Source organism: Oncorhynchus gorbuscha, linkage group LG05, assembly GCF_021184085.1.
Source record: "Oncorhynchus gorbuscha isolate QuinsamMale2020 ecotype Even-year linkage group LG05, OgorEven_v1.0, whole genome shotgun sequence".
Lineage (NCBI taxonomy): Eukaryota > Metazoa > Chordata > Actinopteri > Salmoniformes > Salmonidae > Oncorhynchus > Oncorhynchus gorbuscha.
The window spans coordinates 55,084,315-55,097,925 of NC_060177.1; the positions used below are offsets into that span (position 1 = coordinate 55,084,315).

Here is a 13,611-nt window from a genome sequence, read left to right on the forward strand (position 1 = left end):
CTCGCGGCCAGTGTACAACAAGCGTGGTGTGTAAAGTGGAAAATAGGGATTGGTTCTGTTTGAACAGTGATTAAGCGTATGGGCCCAAAGGCGTGGGTCCCTGGTGGGTGCGACAGCTACGTGATTCTCTGTTGGTCCCAGTAAGAAGTGGGTATTTTTTTTTACCAGTGAGTGCAACTATATAAGAAGGGTGGTGGGTCTGCGTTGGGTACTTTTGCCTTTCTCAAATTTGGGGCTGCAGTGAAGAGAGTTGAAGACATGCCGGTGATTGGAGTTGAGAACGTTCAATCTGCAGGTGCACCATCTGCATGCACAGGTAAGACAACAAACTCAGGTCCATTGCGTCCAGTCATTTATTTGTTTCTCACAGTCTGCTAATGCCATACGTCACAAGTCAAGGTTAATTAAGTTATAATAACTGTACATTATTCTTGTGTAAATAACCTGTTTTTCTTGACATACCATAATTATGTTTGGTATAAAGTTTGGATTTAGAAACTATTTGGATTTAATTTTAAAATTAAACTAAAAATACTTTTCACATCAAGGGAAGACAGTAAAATAACTTTAATTTTTTTCTTCAGGAGTACATGAAAATGGATACATTTTCTGTAAATGTGACTTTGACTTTTATAAGAATGTCAGCTGATTACGAAAACGACTGCTGTGAAATATTATCCATGAAATATAATAGGCTAATACATTTTGAATTCTGTGTCTTTCTCAAGTAGTGCTTCAAAATGCAGAGTCAGTTACAATCAATCACAATCAGAGTAATGTTCATGCAAACACAATGTCAATATGATGCATTGTTTCTAAAGTATTTTTTCCCAAGTAAACTTTTTTAAGACACAATTTTAACTAATTGTTCAATTGAACATGTTACACACATGACTAGCAATGAAATCCTGGGTCACTAAAATAGTCCAGTTTTATTGTCATAAAAAAATGTGGGTCACAAAAAAAACAGCTCTATCAACATATTTGCCAACTACTGTCCGACAAGAAACATTTGTCATTCATGTCCAATAACTAAACAGTTTTGTGTTCATTAGGAGACACAACAGGTAGTCCCTCCCTGTTTCAGTCCATGTGATGCCAAAAGTGACACGATAATGATGGTTGAAAAAGTGGACCGAAAACTTTTTGCAATGGAAAACAAAAATCAGCATTTTATCCAGGTAGTTCCTCCATGTTTCACTCTGTTTTGTTTAATTTAGTGCCTAATAAACATGACCCTGCTGTCCTCAGGTTCCCTCTGTAGCCTAATGAGATGAGATCAGGGCTCTGGAGCCAGCACCGCCAGCCCCGACTTTATGGTGCCAGTCGCGACCTCTGACCCCTTAGTGTGAGGCAGTAGCAGATGCCAATATCTCATTTGGCACAATTTTCATATGGTATATTATGTAGGGAAGACAATTATATAGGGATGACAACGTTTGCACACTTGCTCTTGCGAGTACTATGCGCGCTCACACGGGCACACACATTGCTTGTATTGCTTTTAGTAGATTTTACTGTGTTATTTTTACTTTCGTGTGCAAGTTCTCTTTTCGTAGTTTGGAAACGTGATTGGTCAGTTTGATTTACTTAAATGTCCACCAACCACATCTCTTTGATGGAACCCGTCACTGTGAAGTTCTCACAGGTTCTCACCATCCCTCCAATCAGGTTGAACAATGCAAATCACCCCCTTCCACAGGTTTGCCTATTGTCCAATCAGTGCCTCTCAATGAGAGGAAGGGGCAGGAGACGGTAGGTGGGATGGGAGAGGGGCATGTGTTCAGCCCAGTGTCATACAATTTCACCTTTCGCTGTCCCAGTAGGAAAACAGGGCAACATGAGCTCCGAGCCAAGAAACTGCCAGAACCACCAGGACCATGATCCGGACCACAGAGACGCCGGGCCAGCCAAACAGACCATGCCCATGCCCGTCCCTAACCTGGAGGTCCAGTACACTAAGGTCAGCTGGAACAATCTAATGTAGTATGTCATTATGTTTGTGTAGGTTATGTATTCTCTTTTGCTTTTTGTTTTAAGTGTTGAATTTTGTAGAGTACTAAAATCATCTATGCATCATTAGTTTTAGGAGTATTTTGTAGTGTATTGGGTGGTGAAAAAGCTTTTGCTACAGTGAATATCACACAGTATGTTGTGAAGTCCAGTCTTTTTCCAGATGTCCCCTCTCTAAATCTTCAGCTACAAAATGCCATCTAAACATCTCCATGCGCTGATGCATTTTATTCATAATGGCATATTTCATTAATAGTTCTTCATGAATACTTTGTGTGTGTGTGTGTGTGTGTGTGTGTGTGTGTGTGTGTGTGTGTGTGTGTGTGTGTGTGTGTGTGTGTGTGTGTGTGTGTGTGTGTGTGTGTGTGTGTGTGTGTGTGTGTGTGTGTGTGTGTGTGTGTGTGTGTGTGTGTGTGTGCGTGTGTGTCTGTCTATTGGAGATGTAGTAGAATAAGTGTGGTATTTACATCCCTTTGGCAAGACGGTTCCCAGGAGCAGAGGAAGTCAGTAAACTGTTTACTGTGATCTTATCAGAAAGTTTATTACAGTAGAGTTACCACGATTTATTATTTTAATATATTGACTTACCAACAACACTCAGATGCATCTAATCAAGTGAAAGGATTTAATCAAAGGTTAATCTTCCACATACATTAAACAGAGATCTGGTCAGGACAAAGCTATAAAACATGCTCTACTGAGGATAAAAATCTAACTCATTGTTATGGAGTCTGTTCCCTGAAATGGAAAACTATGCTCTCTGCCAGAGGCCCGTGGTCATGGATGACAGGAGGGAGGGCGTTCATTAGCCTGGTCCCAGATCTGTTTTCTCTATATAGCCAACTCCCATGGTCACTGTTTTGTTATGTTTTGGCATGTCAATTCCCATAGTTGGCAAGACAACGCAAACAGATCTAGGATCAGATTAGGAGTTCATTGACACAGGAGTGTTTGTGTGTAGTGTACAGTATACACTGAGTGTACAAAACATTAAGGACACCTGCTCTTTCCGTGACATTGGCTGACCAGGTGAATCCAGGTGAAAGCTATGAGCACTTACTTATGTCACTTGTTAAATCCACTTCACTCAGTGTAGATGACGGGGAGGAGAATAGCATAAAGAATGATTTTTAAGTGTGACCTGGGTCGTGTATGCGTGCCATTCAGAGGGTGAATGGGCAAAGGGGAGGTGCAACCCAATATTAGGAAGGTGTCCTAAATGTTTTGTACACTCAGTGTACAGCACCAGCTTGGGGTTTGTTGGGTCTGTGTGCAAGGCCTTTTCATTAGTGAGGTTTTTACTAACGTCATCTGTTTTGCTGTTGTGTCTTTCTGTGATTTGGGGAGATCAGATATTCATTGATAACGAGTGGCATGAGTCCTGCAGCGGACGGAAGATGCCAGTTCACAACCCTGCCACTGGAGACCTGCTGTGTGAGGTAGAGGAGGCAGACACCGTGAGTGACATTGTCAATTAGTCAAACAATCAATCAATACATTTTTTTGAGTGTGTGGTTCTTTGAGTACGGTTGAGAGAGAGAGAGTAAGAGGATGTGTGTTCGTGCGCTTGTGTCTGTTTGCATGCCTGTGTGACTTTCGTAAGTGTGCCTGTCTGTGTGGATGTGTGTGCCTAACTTTCCTTTCGTACCCAGGAGGATGTGGACAAGGCGGTCCAGAGTGCTAGGGCTGCCTTCCAGCTGGGGTCTCCATGGCGATGCATGGATGCGTCCGACAGAGGACTGCTGCTCAACAGGCTGGCTGACCTGGTGGAGAGGGATCGCCTCCGGCTGGCTGTGAGGAACACACACACACACAGTCTAACACTGCAAGTGCTCAACAACCATATGTCCCACACGTCCCATACCTGGGCTCAATATTTGTTATGCATTTGCTAGATGTTGCTGAGGAGTTCTGTTTAATGTATATGTACTCAGACGTTGGAGGCTCTTGACTCAGGGAAGATCTTCCTCATGGCGTACTTTGTGGATCTAATGGCCACTGTTAAAACCCTGCGTTATTATGGAGGATGGGCCGACAAGATACAAGGCAAAACCATTCCTGTAGGTGAGTTAATCCGCAATTTGACCATCTCCCAAATATGAGATCATATGCACCCGATTGACATGAATTTACTGTATATATATATATATATCATTTAATACAATACTGTATATATATATATATATATATATATATATATATACCCGATTGACATGAATTTACTGTATATATATATATATATATATATATATATATATATATATATATATATATACAGTAAATTCATGTCAATCGGTGGATGATATATATATATATATATATATATATATATATATATATATATATATATATATATATATATATATATATATATATATATATATATATATATACAGTAAATTCATGTCAATCGGGTGGATATGATATATATATATATATATATATTGTATTAAATGATGTGTATCAACAATTGTATTTACATACCGTACCAGTCAAAAGTTTGGACACACCAACTCATTCAAGGGTGTTTCTTTATTTGGACTATTTTCTACATTGTTGAATAGTTGTGAAGACATCAAAACTATGAAATAACACATATGGAGTCATGTAATAACCAAACAAGTGATAAACAAATCAAACTATATATTTTAGATTTTAGTTTCTTCAAAGTAGCCACCCTTTGCCTTGATGACAGCTTTGCACACTTGGCATTCTCTCAACCAGCTTCATGAGGTAGTCACCTGGAATGCATTTCAATTAACAGGTGTGCCTTGTTTAAAGTTAATTTGTGGAATTTCTTTCGTTCTTTATGCGTTTGAGCCAATCAGTTGTGTTGTGACATGGTAAGGGTGTTATACAGAAGAAAAACCTATTTAGTAAAAGACCAAGTCCATATTATGGCAAGAACAGCTCAAATAAGCAAAGAGAAACAATAGTCCATCATTACTTTAAAACATGAAGGTCAGTCAATACGGAACATTTCAAGAACTTCAAATGCAGTCCATCAAGCGCAATGGTGAAAGTGGCTTTCATGAAAGGGAGACCCAGAGTTACCTATGCTGCAGAGGATAAGTTCATCAGAGTTACCAGCCTCAGAAATTGCAGCCCAAATAAATGCTTCAAAGAGTTTAAGTAACAGACACATCTTAACATCAACTGTTCAGAGGAGACTGCGTGAATCAAGCCTTCATGGTCAAATTGCTGCAAAGAAACCACTACTGAAGGACACCAATTTGAAGAAGAGACTTGCTTGGCCAAGAAACATGAGCAATGGAAATTAAACCAGTGGAAATCTGCCCTTTGGTCTGATGAGTCCAAATTTGGGATTTTTGGTTCCAACCGCCATGTCTTTGTGAGACGCAGAGTAGGTGAACGGAGGATCTCTGCATGTGTGGTTCCCACCGGGAAGCATGGAGGAGTGATGGTGTGGGGCTGCTTTGCTGGTGACACTGTCAGTGATTAATTTAGAATTCAAGGAACACTTAACCAGCATGGCTACCACAGTATTCTGCAGCGATACGCCATCCCATCTGGTTTGTGCTGAGATGACCCAACACACCTCCAGGCTGTGTAAGGGCTATTTGACCAAGGAGAGTGATGGAGTGCTGCATCATATAACCTGACCTCCACATTGTGGAGTCCACAATCACCCAACATCAACCCAATTGAGATGGTTTGGGATGAGTTGGACCGCAGTGTGAAGGAAAAGCAGCCAACAAGTGCTCAGCATATGTGGGAACTCCTTCAAGACTGTTGGAAAAGCATTCTAGGTGAAGCTGGTTGAGAGAATGCTAAGAGTGTGCAAAGCTGTCATCAAGGCAAAGGGTGGCTACTTTGAAAAAACTCCAATCAAAAATGTATTTTGATTTGTTATAACACTTTTTTTGTTACTACATGATTCCATATGTGTTATTTCATGGTTTTAATGTTTTCACTATTATTCTACAGTGTACAAAATAGTAAAAATACAGAAAAATCCTTTGAGTAGGTGTGTCCAAACCTTTGACTGGTACTGTAACAATTATGAAATAGTTTCAAAGGAATGAACAGCAGACTTACTGCCCAGATTCCTTTACATGTCATTGTCTTCAGATGGAGAGTATTTTACCTACACACGACACGAGCCCATAGGGGTGTGTGGACAAATCATTCCAGTAAGTAAATCCCCTTTGTGTGTGTGTGTGTGTATGTGTGTGTGTGTGTGTGCTTGCGCGTGCGCGTGTGTGTGCGCACGCGTGTGTGTCTGTGCGTGCTTGCGTGTGTGTGTGTGTGCGTGCGTGCGTGCGTGTGTGCGTGCGTGTGTGCGTGTGTGCGAGTGCACGTGTGTCCTCAGCTCTCATATAACCCATACCTTTACTACTCTGAACGCAGTGGAATTTCCCTGTGATGATGTTTGCCTGGAAGATTGCTCCAGCTCTGTGCTGTGGGAACACTGTAATCATCAAACCAGCTGAACAGACACCACTAACAGCACTGCACATGGCCTGTCTTATCAAAGAGGTAGACAACACACATGTGAACACGCACATCCACCTCTAATACTTCAGAGGTATTCTCACAACACATTAGCCGCACCCTCAAGATATGTTGTGCTTAACTCAACGACTATTACTCACCCTCAACCTCAAGGACGAAGTGTGTTTTTCCCCGTTTTAATCTGGCCCCGCTCTTTACCCTTATGTGAAACCTTTGAAGTTACGCCTAACCTTAGAGGCTCCTGCGGTCATTGCGGTCATTGCCTTGACGAGCTCAGCCAGGTCCCCCATTATGTAAGTCAGTATTCGACGTCCATCCATGTCTGAGGATGTTGGGAGTTGACGTGGAAACCGGCCACTAGGGGCAACAGTGAGCTCTGTTATCTTCGAGTAGTTTTCGCCGTTATGGACGGGGATGGCGGATGGACATAAGCATCTGCCTCTGATTCCAAAGGTTGCACGTTTCAATCAAATGACAGAAAGTTGTTTTTGATAGCCCAAACCAAACCTTAAACCTCACCTTAACCATTCTGAGTTAATGCCTAACCTAAAACATTTCCAGTTCATGTCTGAACTTAACCCTAACCTCCAAAATAATGCCTAAACTTAACCTTAAACACTTTGAAATGTGACATTTGGTAGAACTTTGGAATTTGACGATTGAGAAACATGGATGAACATCTAATTCTGAAGTGAGACTATGAGAGCTGGTAGAACTAGCTAATGGCATAATGTTGTTGAGGCAAGTTCATAATTAATGATTCCTAAATCAGACATTTAAAAAAATATAGACCTGAGTTAATAAAATCATGTTGTTTTTGTCTCTTTCATTCTGTGTGTGTGTGTGTGTGTGTGTGTGTGTGTGTGTGTGTGTGTGTGTGTGTGTGTGTGTGTGTGTGTGTGTGTGTGTGTGTGTGTGTGTGTGTGTGTGTGTGTGTGTGTGTGTGTGTGTGTGTGTGTGTGTGTGTGTGTGTGTGTGTGTGTGTGTGTGTGTGTGTGTGTGTGTGTGTGTGTGTGTGTGTGTGTGTGTCCAGGCTGGTTTTCCCCCGGGCGTGGTGAACGTGCTGCCAGGATACGGTCCAACAGCAGGCAGTGCCATTGCTCATCATATGGACATTGACAAAATAGCATTCACTGGATCAACTGCTGTACGTATTCAGAGAATGACCCATTCACTTTCAATCATGACACATGTCACTGATCACCCAAACCTTAGTTCACAATATCCTTTCTGTTTGGTCCAGATTCTGACGTAATCTGCTATCTCCTAAACCAATAGCCCAGTGCCCTCCCCATTTGGTGTGAATGGTTGCCAGATAGGATGGGGGGTTTGGTATTAGTTATGTTGTAAATTGAGCATTTATTCCTGCGGGGATTTCCAGGTAGGGAAACTCATCCAGAAGGCTGCTGGTGACAGCAACCTGAAACGTGTCACTCTGGAGCTGGGCGGCAAGAACCCCAATATTGTCTTCGCAGACTGTGACTGTAAGTGTGAGTGTGTGCGTGTGTGTGTGTGTTTGTGCATACATATGCTTGTCTGTGTGTGTTTATGTGTATATGTTTTTGGGATGCGTTGAGTTTGTGTCTGTGTATACAAGCAAGTGTTCATTAACATAACACGAGTGTGTATGTGTGTTGTAGTGGAGTATGCGGTGGAGCAGGCCCACAGTGGTCTCTTCTTCAACCAGGGTCAGTGCTGTCTGGCTGGCTCCAGGGTGTTTGTGGAGGACTCTATCTATGAGGAGTTTGTTTGTCGTAGTGCGGAAAAGGCCCGTAACAAGGTCCTGGGAAACCCACTGGTACCAGGAGTGGACCAGGGACCACAGGTAAGGTATTGTGGTAGAACACACTGTTATTCCTCAAATGGATAACAATAGCAGTACAGTCGAGTGAGTTCAGGACAGTCGAGTGAGTTATAATATCAAAGTCGCAAGATGTGAGGCTTTCATATTAACACAGTTAGAATGACAGTCAAAGCTTGTGTGGTGATGATTTGTCGGATGTTCTCCTTGTTGGTGCAGATAGATCAGAAGCAGTTTGATAAGATCCTGGAGCTAATCGAGAGTGGGAAGAAGGAAGGGGCCACACTGGAGTGTGGGGGTGGGCCCTGGAACCGGAACAGCCTCTTCATCCAGCCCACTGTGTTCTCTAACGTCACTGACGACATGCGTATTGCCAGAGAAGAGGTAAACACACACACACACACACAACATACTCTTTCTCGCACACACACACATACATACGTGCACGCATGAGAATGCACAAATGATCTGTCTCACTCTCTTTCTCTCCCCCTCCTCTCTTTCTCTCTCTTCTCTCGCTCAGATCTTTGGACCGGTGCAGCAGATCATGCGTTTCCGCACCGTGAATGAGGTAATTCAGAGGGCCAACGCCACCCATTACGGCCTGGCTGCCGGAGTTTTCACCAATGACATCGACAAAGCCCTCACCGTGTCCTCAGCTTTACAGGCCGGCATGGTGTGGTATGTATGGACACCGCCAAAAGCTTTTGACCATTTCGGGCAACATTATCATCTGACAAAAGAGCACAGATCTGTGCAAATTCTGTAAATCTCATTATAATCTGGCAGCGTGATTTCATATGAAACACCTCTTCAACACTGTAGATTATAAGGACGTGATTAGTTACGGATTATTCAGTTTACTCAAATCTAGTTCAATAATCACATCCGTATAACGCACATTGTTGAAGGAATGTTTCGAATGAATTTACGCTGCCAGATTTTGTATTTCAAAGGTATTTGAACTCGGCCTTTGATTTCCTCTCTATCATAGGGTGAACTGCTACAATGCCATGAGTACCCAATGTCCCTTCGGAGGGTTTAAGATGTCCGGGAATGGGAGAGAACTGTGAGTGATTCCAGATTTCCAGATTTCTAGAATAAGACCAACATTCATTTATTCAATTAGTTTATCTTAGTTTCCTTATTGTTTGTACCATGTGTCTGGGTTTCAGAGGGGAGTATGCCCTCCAGGAGTACACAGAGGTCAAGGCTGTAACTATCAAAATCTCCCAGAAGAACTCCTAAGATTTGCTGTACGGTACCATTCAAGTATTTCAGTAGGACTTCCACCGAAATTCTCTATGGACCGACTGGGAATTCTCAGCAACGACCCACAGACTATTGTATGCTATTAGACAAAACAGGGAGTCACTTTCTGTTTAAAACAGCTCTCACAGTGCACAAGGTTGCCCAAAATGATCATCACCATTTAGACGGGACAGCACCTAATCCGAAACAAGTTTGCATGCACAATCGGTTAACTTTGTCATCAATTGGAATCATTGATTTATCATATAAACTGCATCCCACTGGTTATTCTGGTCTAATTCGACAGAAAGACAATGTTGTTGGCATAATCTATCATTTGTACACTGTATGTGATCTATTTGAACAGTCCAGTAGTTTGAGATCCGTTGGAATGCTAATTGTGTGGTTTATAGTACATACTGTCTTGTCGTTGTCATTGCCAATGGATAGCGACGGTGTATTTCTGTAAATGTGCGTGTTTGCTTTTGTAAATCTCCCATAGGTAAGCATATAAAACCTGATTCATCTGGCATAGAGATTCGTAGACATATGTTGTAACTCTTGTATTTTATTGGTTGTAAGAGCAAAACGGTAGCTCTTTATACCTTCCAGGTTGGTGAAAACAGCCCAATAACACAGCATCCAACCCTTTTCTAACTAGCTAATGGTTTTGTATCTGGAAACAGAGATGGTAGTTTCTATGTAATAACGCTGAATCCGTGCAGGAAAATCACCCATTTCTCTTTAGTTCTACTTTTATATCCATTCCGCGTAAACGTGTCATGTGGCCTTATTTTGTGTAAAGTGACACCAAATTGCCGACCAATAGATCAATAACTCGGTCTTTGAGCCGTCTTTTTCCTTTTTAGTTAAGTTAGAGCACGTCACCGAATGTCACTTGTCAAATCTTGTGCATATATTTTTTATCAATAAAAGAAACCTCTGATTATGAACTGGGCTTTGTTTTGTCACTTGAACACTTTAAGACACTTTACACTAAATAAGGCCACGTGTGAATTTCATGGGGAATGGATTCAACAGTACAGAACTAACGACGAACAGGTAATGTGGCATTTTCCAGCACTGATTCGGCGTTCTTACATGGGCTAATTGGGATGACAGGAAGGGATTGGGGGGGAAACTACCTTGGTAACTACTACTGTAGTTAAAACATAGTTATTAACCTGTTATTACCGAGTGTGAATGTAAAGTGCTGGAACAAAAAAAAAGTACTACAAATGCATATCTTACAAACTATTAACATACAATTTCAGACTGAAATGAGTAGAAGTTTAGATCTCTGCTGAGACAAATATATATAAATAAACATTCCCTAAATTGGTCACAGAAAATCTCCTCATGTTGGGATTTTGCATGCTGTTATGTCATGATTGCGAGGGTGTTACAAATACTACCTACAGGCTTTACATCTTTGGCCAGATTCCCAAACTTTTTCCAATGGAAAACAAGGAAATTTTCTTATTGGAGTTTCGGTCTGTTTTCTTACGTTTGGTACCTAATAAACACAACCCTGCTCTTCCCCTGCTTGTCTACAGCCTGATTTGTCAGGGTGGTATTGACATCCTAGCACCCTGGTTTTCACCTGTTTAGCGTCTAGAGGGAGGTGCCCCCCTCCCTCTGCCCCTCGCCGGCCCTGGGGGTGGTCCTCTGGCGTTTCCAGATGGCCCCCTTGGGCCTGGGGGATGGGTCACAGCTGCTTTGGGGTTTGGTGCAGCCAACGAAACATCCTTCTGAATATTAACCCCCTTGCCATTGGCTGCTGCTGCTGGACGTTTTGCCACTTTGGGAGATTTGCATCCCTTCTCGCGCACTATCTCTGAAAAGGCGAAAAACAAAAACAAAGTGGACGTGCATGTACACCTATATACATGTAGCTCTGCTGAGGGGCGATATTATGATACAATTCACTCAAAACAAACTGTTTCTTAAATTATGTTCATTAAGTGGGTCCACCGTTTTTTGTGAATTCCCAAAAAACATCCAGCCACTAGGTGGCACTGAGTGGAGACGGTAGGTAGGTAGGTAGGTAGGTAGGTAGGTAGGTAGGTAGGTAGGTAGGTAGGTAGGTAGGTAGGTAGGTAGGTAGGTAGGTAGAGTTGGCTATGTGAACTGACCTGGTGGGGGCTTCTCCTCCGCAGCAGCAGGTGGGAGCAGAGAGCGGTTGGGCAGGAGGTCCTCCAGGTCCTGCATCACCTGGTTGGTGTTCTCCTTGTTGTTCCTCCTGTTCTTCTCCTCATCTCTAGCCTAACCACAATGCAGATAATACTGTTGCTGTTTCTGCAATCCCCACATCAGCATTGTGTGCATGCATTGACCAACACGTACTTAGCAGCATTACATTGTTTACAGTAAGCAGCAGTTAAGGTGATCATGCTCATTTACCATTTGCATCTTCTTCTTCAGTTCCAGGTTGGCATTTTGATAGTTTTTAGAGGTCGCATTCAGATAGTAGATGGCCAACCTGCCACATGATCACAGAAAACTATTTAACCTGTTTTAAACATGGCATGTATTATGATGATTATGATAGTTTACTATGACCATATCTGTGTTGCTGTAACGTGTGTGTGTGTGTGTGTGTGTGTGTGTGTGTGTGTGTGTGTGTGTGTGTGTGTGTGTGTGTGTGTGTGTGTGTGTGTGTGTGTGTGTGTGTGTGTGTGTGTGTGTGTGTGTGTGTGTGTGTGTGTGTGTGTGTGTGTGTGTGTGTGTGTGTGTGCATACACCATCAGCAGCACTGCTGGTAAGATCAGCCCAGGATTAGTTGCGTAGGTGAAGATATTCCCAATGAATGCTGGTAGGTCGTTCTCTATAGTCTCCATGACGACATGATACATTTGCTCCCTTCCGCTGGTAGACAGGAGATCAGCATTAGATGTGTGCCTAGTGTGTGTGTGTATGTGTGTCTGTGCGTGTGTATGAGAGACACCTGAAGGGGCCACAGTCGAAGGAGGGCGGCAGGGTCATTATGGTGTAAACCACAGGCAGAAGGCTGAGGAAGAGCACCAGGAGGAGGAGGCCCATGTAGAAGTTGTTAGATTTAGAGGCCTTGAAGACCCTCTCATGGGGAACGTTACAGCTCATCACTGCCCAGCACTGGTAATACATGGAAGTGAGGAGACGCAGGACGTTCAACCCTACCAGGCCAGGGGCGTAGAACGCACCCATCCTGAAACAAACACAAATACAGAAATGTGACTCTTATCTCAGATCAACACAACTTACAGGGTTTGTGGAAATGTGTTGATGGTTTATGTGGTGTCTCATATTTACTCACCAAATCATTCCTTGATTGAATATTAATCCAAGCACGTTGCCGCTGATGTCAAACTCTCCATACGACGGCTAGAATCACATACAAAAAATATTGCAAATCGTGTTAAATAATGTAAACGTAATTCTATTCTCTCTCCCTCTTTCTCTCCCATAGTAATTAACTTAACAGGGCAGTGTCCTGTGTCACTACGTGAAGGATCACCTATCTTGCCGGATGTCACTGTGTGGTATCACTGTTAATTTTGTCAGCATTTTTTTTTGTTTTAGTCTTAGTTGTTTGACTAAAATAGCTTTTATTCTTAGTCACATTATAGCCCTTACATGCTTCGTAGTTTTAGTTTATCAGTCAATTAAAACTCTGGACAATTTTAGTCTTGTTTAAGTAAAATCTTACTTAAATCTTTTTCTGTTAAATAATTCATATTTACCTCTAATTTCCATCACGTGCACATAGCCTTGTCCAACTACGCATACTATCCCCTCATATAGCTGGCAACATTGCTGTTGTGGCAGATTTTAAACAATGCCAGCCATGATTTACTATACTGTATAGGCTACAAAGCCTTGGCTACAGGTTAAACAATTTAGGCCTACAGCTCTGATTTTCTCCCCATCATAACCTTGTGATGGGGGGGGGGCAAATAACAGTGATTCCCTTAAAATGGGGAATCTAAACTTTCCAACAATGCCAGAATTATTACTGTACTCCTCATATTCAGCAAATAACAGTAGCATTTCCTATAGCCGACCACGAGAGCGGCAACACAGATGAACAC

General features: G+C 42.3%; 2 protein-coding genes across 3 annotated transcripts in view; one reads left to right on the plus strand and one right to left on the minus strand.

Annotated features, from left to right (window-relative positions):
• LOC124036084 (aldehyde dehydrogenase 1A1-like) lies at positions 1 to 11,082 on the plus strand. Of its 2 annotated transcripts, none has more exons than XM_046350226.1 (14): positions 1 to 316; positions 1,824 to 1,963; positions 3,366 to 3,470; positions 3,666 to 3,806; positions 3,948 to 4,077; positions 6,106 to 6,167; positions 6,385 to 6,513; positions 7,523 to 7,636; positions 7,871 to 7,973; positions 8,130 to 8,314; positions 8,510 to 8,674; positions 8,814 to 8,971; positions 9,285 to 9,359; positions 9,466 to 11,082. In XM_046350226.1, the coding sequence occupies exons 1-14, from the start codon at positions 259 to 261 to the stop codon at positions 9,536 to 9,538; spliced, it is 1,638 nt and encodes a 545-aa protein (XP_046206182.1). In that variant the 5' UTR covers positions 1 to 258; the 3' UTR covers positions 9,539 to 11,082. The 2 variants fall into 2 exon arrangements, with proteins under 2 accessions (XP_046206182.1, XP_046206183.1); XM_046350227.1 differs by having other exon boundaries at positions 1,827 to 1,963.
• The window catches only part of LOC124034899 (transmembrane channel-like protein 2-B), a 23,333-nt gene continuing 19,876 nt past the window's right edge, over positions 10,155 to 13,611 (minus strand). Inside the window, exons 14-19 of the mRNA XM_046348298.1 lie at positions 12,837 to 12,904; positions 12,489 to 12,728; positions 12,284 to 12,409; positions 11,945 to 12,023; positions 11,677 to 11,806; positions 10,155 to 11,378 (exon numbers count right to left, since the gene is read on the minus strand). Coding sequence (XP_046204254.1) covers positions 11,149 to 11,378; positions 11,677 to 11,806; positions 11,945 to 12,023; positions 12,284 to 12,409; positions 12,489 to 12,728; positions 12,837 to 12,904 — 873 coding nt within the window. The 3' untranslated portion in view covers positions 10,155 to 11,148. The remainder of the gene's footprint in view (positions 11,379 to 11,676; positions 11,807 to 11,944; positions 12,024 to 12,283; positions 12,410 to 12,488; positions 12,729 to 12,836; positions 12,905 to 13,611) is intronic.